This window comes from Austrofundulus limnaeus, unplaced genomic scaffold, assembly GCF_001266775.1.
Source record: "Austrofundulus limnaeus strain Quisiro unplaced genomic scaffold, Austrofundulus_limnaeus-1.0 Scaffold1270, whole genome shotgun sequence".
NCBI classification, from domain to species: Eukaryota; Metazoa; Chordata; class Actinopteri; order Cyprinodontiformes; family Rivulidae; genus Austrofundulus; species Austrofundulus limnaeus.
In genome coordinates this window covers 2,268-14,254 of record NW_013953672.1, presented here as the reverse complement: position 1 = coordinate 14,254, position 11,987 = coordinate 2,268, and the positions used below count along the sequence as shown (strand labels likewise).

The following is an 11,987-nucleotide window of genomic DNA, read 5'->3' as shown; positions in this document are numbered from 1 at the left end:
TGCAATGTAAAACAGGTCTGGGTCCAGATAAGACTTTATTTGAGTCCAGATCTGGATCTCGGTCCACCTGTTGGGGACCCCTGCTCTAAACCATGCAGGATAGTGGCCCTCGAGGACCAGGACTGAACACCCCTGATCAAGAATTTAGCATTTTTATGAGCTTTTTACTGAGTGGCATTTAGTCTTATTTAGAAAAAAAAAGTGAAGAAAATGCTGAACTCACCTTTAAATAAATGACAGCTGCGGTGCCGTAGCCCTCCATAGAGTAGAGCTGCAGGTCTCCCTGGAAATACTTGGCATAGAGGCGAGAAATGGGCAGACCATAGCCGAAACCAGCCTGGACACAGAGATGACAAGGAATGAGTCTCTGATTTTTCCTTTTTGAATCATTATTGTAACACTAAAAACATGAGCAGTTTGTCAAAATTACTGGGACAAAATCAACATTTCAAAATCAGATATTTGTGTTTTGTTTTGGAACTAATACTAAAACAACTTTGCTTAGATTTAATACAAAACAACTTTAATTTAAATAAGGTGCAGATTCTAACTGAGAATTAGCATTTCCTGCAAAAATGCAGTGTGAATGCTTAATGCTGAAAGTTTTAGAAAAAAATGTATTTAGCTGAAAGAAGCTCAAATTAAATAAAAAGTAGCTAAAAATGCAGACAACAGCTGAAATAAGGAAAAAGCACTGGTTGGATTGTTGAAAAAATATGAAATTGTATAATGTGTAAACATATAATATGTTCTTGAATGATTTGATGTTCTTGATTTGTTTTGTTTTGTTTTGTTAACTGAGGATTATTGTTTGAATTTATACTTGAGGAAAAAGGGAGCAGATATAAGATTTTGTTCTTCTCTCTGCTTCCCTTCATTTCGGTGTTAGTATTTTTTTTTGTATAAAATTTTGTTTTTTAATGAATGAATAAATGAATGAATGAATGAAGAACAAATGTTGAAATTAGCATGAGAATAGCAGAAAAGGTTGAAATGATAGCTAAAAAAAAGCTAAACAGAAGCTAAAATCTGATAAACAGAAGCTAAAAGAAGCTGAAATTAGTACAAAGAAGTTACAAAGGAACAACTAGTAAAAAAAGAAAAAAGTGAAGTAAAGATTTATGAACATTTAAAGATTTTAAGATTTTCAACAAGGGAAAAAAAAGTCAAAATAACTAAATAAACTCAAAAAGTATAAATACCTTAAGTATTAAAGTTCACAGCTGGCATGTCCTGAAGGAACTAAACATTTTGATGTATGAATTGTTGACATAGACTAAAAAATGCAGATTGAGATATGTGCTAAAAAACGTATGGAAGAAAAAATATATCTCAATCGTAACTTTTAACTTTTCCAAGGTTCCCTTCATGTAATTCAAAGACCAAAGCCTGACAAAAGGTTTTTAGTTAGTAAGGTTGTGTTTTTTAGGTGCACAGTATTTTCCCAGACCCAAGTCAAACTATAAGTGAGTAAATAAATAACCTGTATGAAAACTGTGGGAGGTCAGCAGCTCCTCACTTTCTCTGATTACACTTTAAACCAAACACATCTGAGTGAACTCTGTTGTGTAATAAGCTGACTCGCCACCATGTTTAGTTATGTAAGCCTCTCTTTAGGATATGATGCACTCAACGTTTACTTTTAATCCCAGCTCTAAAGACCAGAGATTTTTATATAACTCGCAGATTTAAAAAAGCAAAGTCAGTCTTGTTTTGAAGCAGAAATCAGCCAATCAAACGTGCTGCTCTTACCACCCCAACTATGAATATTACGATGCAAAGGCTAAAAACTCAAAAAATTTAAGGACAACAGTGACCGATTGAGTCTTACCAGAGGAGCGTTGCGAGAGTTGTCGACGTGYACGGGACTGGGAGCTGTGGAGTACATGTAGCTAAAGAGGCGCTCGATCTTCCTCAGGGGGACGCCGCCTCCTCGGTCCGACATCTAACAAATCAAATCAGACACGTGAAGCATTTGTAACATTTGTTGGTGAACCGAAGTGATCTCACTGTGAATAGCGAGTTTCAAGGCGTTACCTTGATGGTGAGGTCCTCGTGGCCCAGTGCGACGCGCACTTTGATTGGAGGCAACCCCGGGCTCGTCTCGTGGGTCTCCACGGTGGCTCTCATGGCGTTCTGACGGAGAACAGTGGTTAGAAAACAGRCGAGCAGTCACACGGTGAGCTGCAGCGCGTTAGCTTTTCTACCTTGAAGAGCTCAAACAACATATGGTAGAGATGGGACGGCACATACACGATGTGGATGGGCTGCTCGGGGGTCTTAGCTGTAAAACAGTTTAACAAAGGGAAACTTTTTTTGCAAGATAAAGAGCAGAAATCCAGTGTGACAAACATCAAACGTCGCTGTCAAAAACGTGTCAAACTTGAGGCCTGCAGGACAAACATGGCCCGTCACCGCATTTTATGGGGCCCGCGAGAGCTTCAAAATGTATTAATGTTTTTAAAATAAGAGTTTGCTGCTTTAAAGACATAAACTACATCTCCCACAATGCACACCGATAATTTTGCCCAGTTGTATTGGGAAGTAGGAGCTTCCCACTTACAAGTCGTAATTTAAACGAGCAGTATTTTATCATTTTTCTGCAGAATTTGTCACTGCACTGGACTTTGCAGGTCAGAAGACATGCATGTTCTAAAACAAACAAAAATAACTCTCATTGTAAAAAAACCAGCAACATGTGGTTGGTAAAAGTCTCTGTTGTTGCAGGTTTGATTGTTTTATAACCTGAAAACAGTGACGAAGTGCAGAAGTTTCCTCGTATAATTTAATTTTCTCTGCAGCTGAGATGATTTAAGCTGTTTAGCTAAAATGAGCAGAGGAACAAAGAGATCATTTAGATTTTTACCAACTACCTTTAGTTTATTCATTTACATAAATTCAACATACAACAAAAATATAAATCATAAATTAAATGAAAGGTAGCAGAAGAAGAAAAAATCTTATATCTGCCCCTTTTTCTCAAATAAATAAATTCAATCAAAAATAATCTTTAGTTTAAAAAAATAATAAGACTAACCTGAAAAATAATAGTCTTAACTCCTTGAACAACAATTCATACATTTACATATTTCTCCAGCAAATTATTCTTTTTTATTCTCCTAAATATACTCATTGATCTGACATTTTTAATGTCATCTTCCAGATTATTCCATAATCTTATACCCTGGACTGAAGTACTCCGTTCCTTTAAACTGGTTCTAAATTTGGTTTTAACTACAAGCTAACATTCAGACATTTAGAACGCTGTAAATGATTAAACTTTACTTTGTGGTTCTGTCCAGTTTTTATATTTCTAACTAATAAATTAAACCATTCAACTATTCAGTTTGTGCATAAGAAYAACCTGTATGGATCAGGCTGAGGAATATCTGCTGTTTTATCAGAACCAGCTGTCAGGAAACCCCGTCAGCAACAAAGATAAGATTCTGATGAATCAGCCTAAAACTGACCTTCCTGCACAGGATTCCAAAGCAGAAATATCTGGTCGAAACCTAAAAACTGAACGCTCTGGATTTGTGTTGGACTTACAGTTGACTTCCATGATCTCCATATCAGGAGAGGTGAGGTAATACTGCTCACACAGCATCTTTGAGGTCTCGTAGGCGTCTGCAAAGCGGCAAAAGAAAAAAGCTGATAAAGCTGTTCTGACCATATATGTTGAAAGAACACACCGTCACTACAGTGGCATTAAAAGGTCACAGAGTGGAGAAACGTGCAAACGAGACAGTAGATAAAGATCACTTATTACCTTTTACTACCTCCACGACATCACAGCTGGGGTCAATGCTGCCGATGTGTTTGGGATGGGCTGGGTTCACGCTGCCATCAAAGATTAACGCTGCAGAAAAAAAACAATTAACTTCACCAACTTCATTCCCTCTAACGACTAATAAAAGATTTAAAACAGCTGTCTAAACAAAAGGACTTAAAGAATACCCACAATGCATTTTGGCGGGTAAAACAGGGCCGAGCTGTTAGTGTTAGCAGCTGTGTTGATTAACTCACGGTTAATTAGCGAGTGCTATACTGACTGTGCTGGTTCATGAGCATGCGCGTGGAGATGCGGCTCATGTAGAAGCGGTCCAGGAAGTACTGGACGTTCTGGTTGGTGACGGGGTCKACGCCGAAGGCCTCCTTGTACTCCAGCACGCCCTGGGCCATGGTCGGTACCACGTTGTTGTGCCTGTTCCGGATGTTCACCAGAGTCTTTGTGAAGCTGCGGGACAGGGAACAGCATGATGAAGACGTGAGGATGGGCACTGTGCATAAACACCATGTTTAATTACTCTGCACTGAAGTTATGAGCTGAAAACCAAAATATGAACTGTTTGCGGTGTGAGATACGTTTTCTGGAACAAATCTGCAGGTGCAATATTAGTTTTAATTAAACAAGCAGTATGTATGTAAACATAATACATTATTCAAAATTACTGCTGTTATSCTGAAGCTAATCTTGGACTTTCAACTCTGACACTGGCCTCTAGTGGTTCCTACAACAAGTAAATAAAACGATTTGACTGCAACTGTTTCCACAACAGTTTTCCAGACGTCTGCATAGCAGGCTTTGAGGAAAGCCGATGTTTGTTTGGCAACATCTTTAAAAAAAGAGGCTTTTAAGTTAGGTGGCAGTGTTTGGATTATGAAAATAATGATATCAGTATTATTATGAYAAAAAATGTGAGTTAGTAAAACTTAACGATGAGAATCTCTCTATYCATAACCCACATAGCAGACAGATGTGGGCCAGATCTGGTTTCAAGCTGGAACTGCGAGCATGTGAAGTGGTTTGTAACCCGGATGTGGGCCAGGTCTGGCTATGATGGCAGTGCCATCATGGTACTGTTTATATAATTTCATTCCACAACTGGCCTGTCTGTGATTTGGTGCATGTGGTCCAGATCTGCCAGTACTACAACTAGCCCAGGTGTTGTCTGGTAAATGTGGGACCTGGCCCATGTGAGGACCATCTCTGGCAAACTGCATATAGGCCACCAAAGGACAGTCATACCTTGACATAGCATTGACAGACATGGGTCACATGAACCAAAACCACAACCGGGCCAGTTGTTGTATTGACAGATTTGGGCCACATAAAGCAAAACACAACTGGGCCAGTTATGGCATTGACAGACATGGGTTACATGAACCAAACCACAACCGGGCCAGTTGTGGTATTGACAGATTTGTGCCACATAAATCAAACACAACAGGCCAGTTATGGCATGACAAATTTGGGCCACATAAATCAAAACACAACCGGGCCAGTTGTGGCATTGCCATATTTAGGCCACATAAATCAAAACAATGGGCCAGTTATGGCATTGAGATATTTGGGCCACATAAATCAAAACACAACCCGGCCAGTTATGGCATTGACATATTTGGGCCACATAAATCAAAACACAACCGGGCCAGTTATGGCATTGACATATTTGGGCCACATAAATCAAAACACAATGTGGCAGTTATGGCATTGACAGATTTGGGCCACATAAATCAAAACACAACTGGGCCAGTTATGGCATTGACATATTTGGGCCACATAAATCAAAACACAACCGGACCAGTTATGGCATTGACATATTTAGGCCACATAAATCAAAACACAACCGGGACAGCTGTGGCATTGACAGATTTGGGCCACATAAATCAAAACACAACCAGGACAGCTATGACATGCCATCCCTAAAAACAGTGCCATCATTGCCAGACCTGGCCCACATCCAGTTGACAAATCACTTTCCATACCAGCAGCAYTAGCTTGACACCAGATCTGGCCCACACCTGTCTCCTGTGTGGGATGTGTGGGGAGGGACATGAAACAACTTACCCTTTCAGGACATCCTTATCATCTGGATCTTCTTCTAAAAACTCTATAAGCTCCATTAAACTCTGTGAATACCTGAAGGAGACACAAAACAAAGAGCACATAGAAAATCTTTACATACAGTGTGTTTTGTTTGAACAAGAAATAAGGAAAAAAATGTTTTTAAAAAAACTAAAAGCATCTATTTGAAACCACACTGCTTTAAATAACAGATTGTTGTCATGACACAGACGTTCTAGCGCACACACACACACACACACACACACACACACACACACGTTCCATCTGTGTGTGTCTGGAGCCGTGTTCATGCAGGGGAGTGAGGGTGTGGAGATAAAAGCGGTCATGAGGAAAATGAAATCAGTGTTTGCTGAAGAACTTGTTTCATCCCTAGGCTCCCACTGAATGAGAACCAAGGAGTTAGCCCGCGCACACACACACTCACACACACATACGTGCATACACACACCTAGCAATTTAGCAACATCCAGCTGCTCCCTTTTTTTAAAACTTTTTCACCAGACAAATAACAGTGAAGGGTGTTGCAGGACAGAACATTAGAACACCATATGGTATTGCAAGAACCCGTACAAACACACATACGTACACACACAACCATATGTCATCTACTGTCACCTGAGCAAATCAATGCATGAGAGAAATCCATTCCAATTAGGATCCAGCTGCACTCTCCTGCATGTGGATGGAGAATAATCAATACAGAATTCCCACTGCTAACATGGTATTCCTCATACATAAACACCTTCAAATTAAACTTTGTGTCTCTGTTTGGGTTAAATAACGTTTAAAAATAAGGAAATAAACCCACTGATCATATTCAGCTGTAACTGAAGTCTTTTTGAGAGATAAATATTCCAAGACCGGGCAAAAAGGGTTCAAGCTAAACGATTTCAAAGCAGAAAAAAGCTGCACCATGAACACAAGGAAGGAGATCACCTTCTGTGGGTGACCTCTGACGTGGTGCACTATAAGCCATGTGTCAGTCCGGGTAAGATGTAATGTCCTCAAATCATTTGGGTTCGCAGAGGAACCAAACGAGCACACGAGGACACACAGTCATATGCTGCTTAGATGAAACGGCTGCTTCCTCAGAGCTGAGTGCCGCTGAACTGGGTCTGAGGTGACACCAGTGTGCTCCAGTGTGCGTAAGCATGAAGAGGCGTGTGTTCAAGGTATGAATGTAACCCCAACCACCAATGTCTCTCACTCACACACCCACACAACACAACACACACACACACACACACACACACCCACACCCTTCGGCATCCAACTAGATATTCAGAATTGCCTGCACACTAAACCTTTACCTGACCTTTCCCTCTACAGTGACATTTGGACTCTTTTGAATAGGTCAAACAGCACTAAAGATAGGTGGGAAAATGGAGGGAACAAGTAAATAGTTCACAAAAAAAATTAATTAATGAATAAAAAAACGGAAAGGAATGCAAACCATCAGGAGTTAGGCTGAGCTGAAAACAGGAAGTAGGATTGGAAGCTGAAAAACCAAACAAATCAGTAAATAAAGCCACAGGAGTATAATTTAATATTCAAACCCAGTGATAAAAAGGTGGAAGATGGACAGAGATACTAGAACAATCAGATGTAAAAGCAGACCAAAAAACATGCATGCCAGGTTGCCTTTAGGCCAGGGCCTCCCTTGTGAAAGAGATCTGTGATCTCAATGGGATCTTCCTGGTTACAGAAGGGTAAAAAAAAATAAAAAGCCAATGCACGGTATGATAAATAAGACTAGAGTCCATTTGCATGAACTTTTAAACACATGGATATTAAAAATCTACCGAAGAACTAAATTGAACTGAGCACATAACAAATGCTTGGCTTTTGGGCTTTATGGCTTCTGTGATGCAGAAAACAAAACTGGGACAGAATTTCCAAATTCAACATTTAAACTGAAGTTGCTGTAAATGTAACTGGAGAAAAAAACAGAGGGTTCTCACTGGAATAAGGATGAGTCTTAAAGGGGACATGCAAAATTCAAAAACCACTTTTTTAGCCATTAAGTATTTTGTTGTGCACTTGGAGTCTCTAGGAGTGCAGAAAAGTTGTATTTAGTCTGTCCTGGTGCTGCATAGCTACCGTATTTTTTGGACTATAAGCCGCGACTTTTTTCCTGAACTTTGAACCATGCGGCTTATAGTCTGGTGCGGCTTATACGTGGATTTTTTTCCTCAGCCACCAGGGGGCTCTTATGCTCCATTTGCTTCAACCACTAGCTTCAAAAAAAGAAGAAAAAAAAAGGCGATCCTTCCAGAGCCGACTGTTGACCAGGAAGCAGCGATTTAAAGATAGTCAATGGCCAAAAACTCATAAAAGGGGATAAAACAGACATTTTTTCATGGTGGAATCTGACTGATAAAAACTTTGGAGCTTAATCCAGGACCAGTTTGTGGATAAACGTCGAGTGAAGAGCTGCTGACTTTTTTTTCGGCATTGCACTCCCCGGGGAAGGAATCCCATGCAGTGACGTATGCTGGAGCGGGAGGGCTTTCCCAGCAGCTGACTGACGGGGATAAATCATTCACAAAAACTGGCCGAATGTGAAGAGCGACATTTCCTGATGTCTGCCAGTGGATTCTAACAGCGTGGAGCAGAGTGAATGAGTCCACCATCACCAATGGGTTCTGAAAGGCTGGACTGCTACGTGAAGAGGACACCACAGCTTCAGAGCCAGCATTACCCCGGGAGGACAGCGACACAGAAACTGAACAGGTACCGCTGTGTGACGCAGCTTGTTCAACTCCAACACTGAAGAGGAGGACTTCGATGGTTTCAGTGCACTGGAGGATGATGAATGAGACTTTTTGTTGGATCAGAAACAGTTAAAGAAAAATGAACCGTATTCCTCCGAACTTTACTGGTAATTTCTAAAGGTTTACTTTTATGTTTTAATTCCAGACCTCTCGTCTTTTTTTTCCGAGAGTTTTTTATTATTATTATTATTATTATTATTAGTATTATTATTATTATTATTATTATTTTGTACCAGTGAACTTGCCAACCTTTTTCTTAAAAATAAATGTGATGTTGAATTCACTTTTTTGACCACAATTTTGGGAGTACTGTTTTGTTTTTGTTTTTACTGATGGGGGGTGAGGGGTGCGGCTGTTTTTGTTTTTACTGATGGGGGGTGGGGGGTGCGGCTTGTAGTCTGGTGCGGCTTATATGTTGATGTTCGCGCGTTTTTTTTTTAAATGGCAGGTGTGGCTTATAGTCCGATGGACACTCCGTACAACTTGACATGTATGAATTTTCCTTGAAGAATTATGCCGTAAGGCCATGGATTATCTAAAAAAAAATTGAATACAGTATGTCACAAGAATTTTTTTTTAATTTTCATCATCTCTCTTACAAGAAAGTTCTTCAGCTTTATCAGCGCCTTGGTGCCTTCACATGGTTGACAAACAAGTTTGAATATGATCAAAACTGGTGTTGACATTCAAAGTGGACCATTAGTCGATCGTTAGTGCCCTGGTTATCATCTGTTGTTGGAAGAGTCATTCTTGCAATAACACTATTGTAAGAGGGAGACACATTGACATGGAGGAGACCCCCAGTGCTAAACGACAGACAGCCTCTCTTCACAAATATAGCTTTCTTTATTTCTCTCTCACCACTGCTGCTCTGATTCTGAAGCCTCTCTCCCCCCTTATGCTACGTTCACACCGAACGCGTTTTGAGCGGCCAAAAAGCACAAAACGCCTTAAGTTGGACGCACTCATGTTCAGACCGGAATGAGAAGCAACAGCAGCTGCAGCAGTGGGGTGTGGGAGGAGCGTCTGTCCTCGGCGGGTGAAATAAAGATAAAATAAAATGGCTTTTATTTATTTACTAAAGAGCAAGCGAACACTGTGCACAGCAGATAATTAACTCACCAGATGATTTAAAGGCGATTTGTTCGGTTAGTTTCGCCACACCAGAAGCTGCCAGCTGACGGACCTTTTTTTCCCCCTCCCGACCAGCTCACCCACATCGGTACTGATATATCCTGCCAGAAAATCCAACTGCAGACGGATAATTTCAGGTAAAGTTCTCCTGTCCGTCAGTTTCGGTTTAGTGGGCAACATTCAGGGAACTGTCACGTGGAAAAATGAGTCTCTCTGATTGGTTGTCAAGACGTGTCGAGCGGCGAAAAGTTCAGATTTTTGAACTCTGGCGGTGGCAGCGGCTTCCGCAGCACTGCATGCTCGGAAAATGCTCTGTCGCCCCTTTCGCGCCGCCCAAAACGTATGTGACGTGACGCAAGACCCCCTAGAGGAGCATCCACCATAGACTTTGCATGTAAAATGGCTGCTCCTGCAGCTCAAAACGTGTTTTGTGTGAACGTAGCATTACGTAGCTACAGCAGGGGGAGGGAGGGGCACTGTGCATGCCTGTGCTGGACTGTGTGAGCGAGAGAGAGAGAGCTCAGAGCCAGAGACTAGCAGGAAACTACAACAAAGCAAATAATAGATTCCATTATGCTGATATCCATTCAATACCAAGTACCATCTTGGTATCGATAGTATCGAGTACTTAAATCGATACGCCCACCCCTAATTAGCATTGTGAGTAAACATTAGCTTCATGCTCTGATAGCTGAATCTGAGCGGAAAAGACCGACACCCTTTGCCGCCTAAGCTGAGGTAAGGTTACAAACAGTTACTTATTTGTCAGAATGCCTGTATTTTAAGCCAAATTAAGTGTCTCGTACGCTCTTTTTTTCCAACGTTACGGAAGGCAGGCAGGCATGCATATAGCACATGCATCTAGCGTCTCGAGCTCGGCACTCCCCCCGTGACATAAAACTCTGCTGCTCTCAATGTCTGGCTGATTGCAAAGTCCATATACTTTAAGTTTATCCTGCTGTGTTCGCTTCAAAAATGATTTAACTGTTTTGTTTAGCTTCTCCATTTATTTACTGTTTATTTTCTGGACCTGCCCTGCTGTTCAACCCACAGTTATACAAATCAGRTTCTGGATGCAGGTCAGCTGATCCCAGAAACTCTGTGTGCAGCAGCTTCATATCATCTGTTTACTGAACTTTATGACAATATAAAGCCTATTCTTAAGTGTTGGGTGTACATTTGGAAATTAATATTAAAAACTAAAAGCTGCAAACATATATTTTTACAATATTTATTGGCAAATTTAGTCTAATTGAAAACAAGGATGAAATATGAAACAAATAAAATAAAACACATACAAAGCAGAACGCAGCTAAATGTATCAAAAGTATGTCTATATAGCATTAGAATTTTCTGAGACAATGAAATTAGGTTTTTCATTTTTTTTTCCAGTAAGAGGTTTTTATTTAATAGAATTTTTGGACCAAAAAAAAATTGCAMTAAATCGCCTTGTTTACAGTATTGAAATATATCGGGATATATCGTATCGTGACCCATCTGTCATATGTATCGTATCGCCAAATTCTTGCCAATACACAGCCCTAATAAAGTCTGGACTTACCTACTACAATTTGATGTTTTCATTCTCCTCTGGCTCTGGGTCAAACTCTGGCTCCAACATGTAAGGCTGGATGAACAAGTCTTCCATTGCTGACATCTTTTACTAAATTTGTAAATGTTTCTGTGTCTCAAGATAGTTGCAAACCCTTCTATCAAACTATAATGGACTGGTCTGGAAGCTAAAGGGTGACAGGATRTGAAGCACCTTGTATGGATTTAAAGAGACAGCCTCAAAACAAGTTGATCTGAGACACAAAAAGAAAGAGGGGTTTGTGGAGTTACAATGAGGAATTCAGACCAAAGCATTGCTGTTCCACTTTATTTAGACCCAAATTGAATGATTTAAATATAAAAAAGAAGGATTTAAAAGCATCATATGTCTCATTTAAAGAAACGAGTTCAAATACCTGGAAGTCTGCAAAATAAAATTTGCCTAATATTCAGTCACTAACTAGTCTGTATCAGTTGCAGCTGAGTGGGATACTACCTTAAAGTGGCAATATCATGTACAATCAACTTTTTTTACTTTTATATCATGTTATAATGTTATACTCTCATAAAAAAAACATGCCCAAAGCTTTGCTTTGACTCATTCATGTATGTTTGAGAAATCCTGCAGTGTTTTTAGGAAGCCATGCTGAGGAGCAAAA

At 40.2% G+C, this 11,987-nt stretch overlaps 1 protein-coding gene across 2 annotated transcripts in view; it reads right to left on the bottom strand.

Annotated features, from left to right (window-relative positions):
- pdk4 (pyruvate dehydrogenase kinase, isozyme 4) overlaps positions 1-11,987 on the bottom strand; it is a 17,137-nt gene that overhangs the window by 3,194 nt on the left and 1,956 nt on the right. For both annotated transcript variants that reach the window (XM_014031557.1, XM_014031558.1), the window contains 8 exons: positions 5,852-5,923; positions 4,053-4,237; positions 3,770-3,859; positions 3,550-3,627; positions 2,208-2,284; positions 2,038-2,136; positions 1,832-1,945; positions 224-337 (listed from right to left, as the gene is read on the bottom strand). In XM_014031557.1, coding sequence (XP_013887011.1) covers positions 224-337; positions 1,832-1,945; positions 2,038-2,136; positions 2,208-2,284; positions 3,550-3,627; positions 3,770-3,859; positions 4,053-4,237; positions 5,852-5,923 — 829 coding nt within the window. The remainder of the gene's footprint in view (positions 1-223; positions 338-1,831; positions 1,946-2,037; positions 2,137-2,207; positions 2,285-3,549; positions 3,628-3,769; positions 3,860-4,052; positions 4,238-5,851; positions 5,924-11,987) is intronic.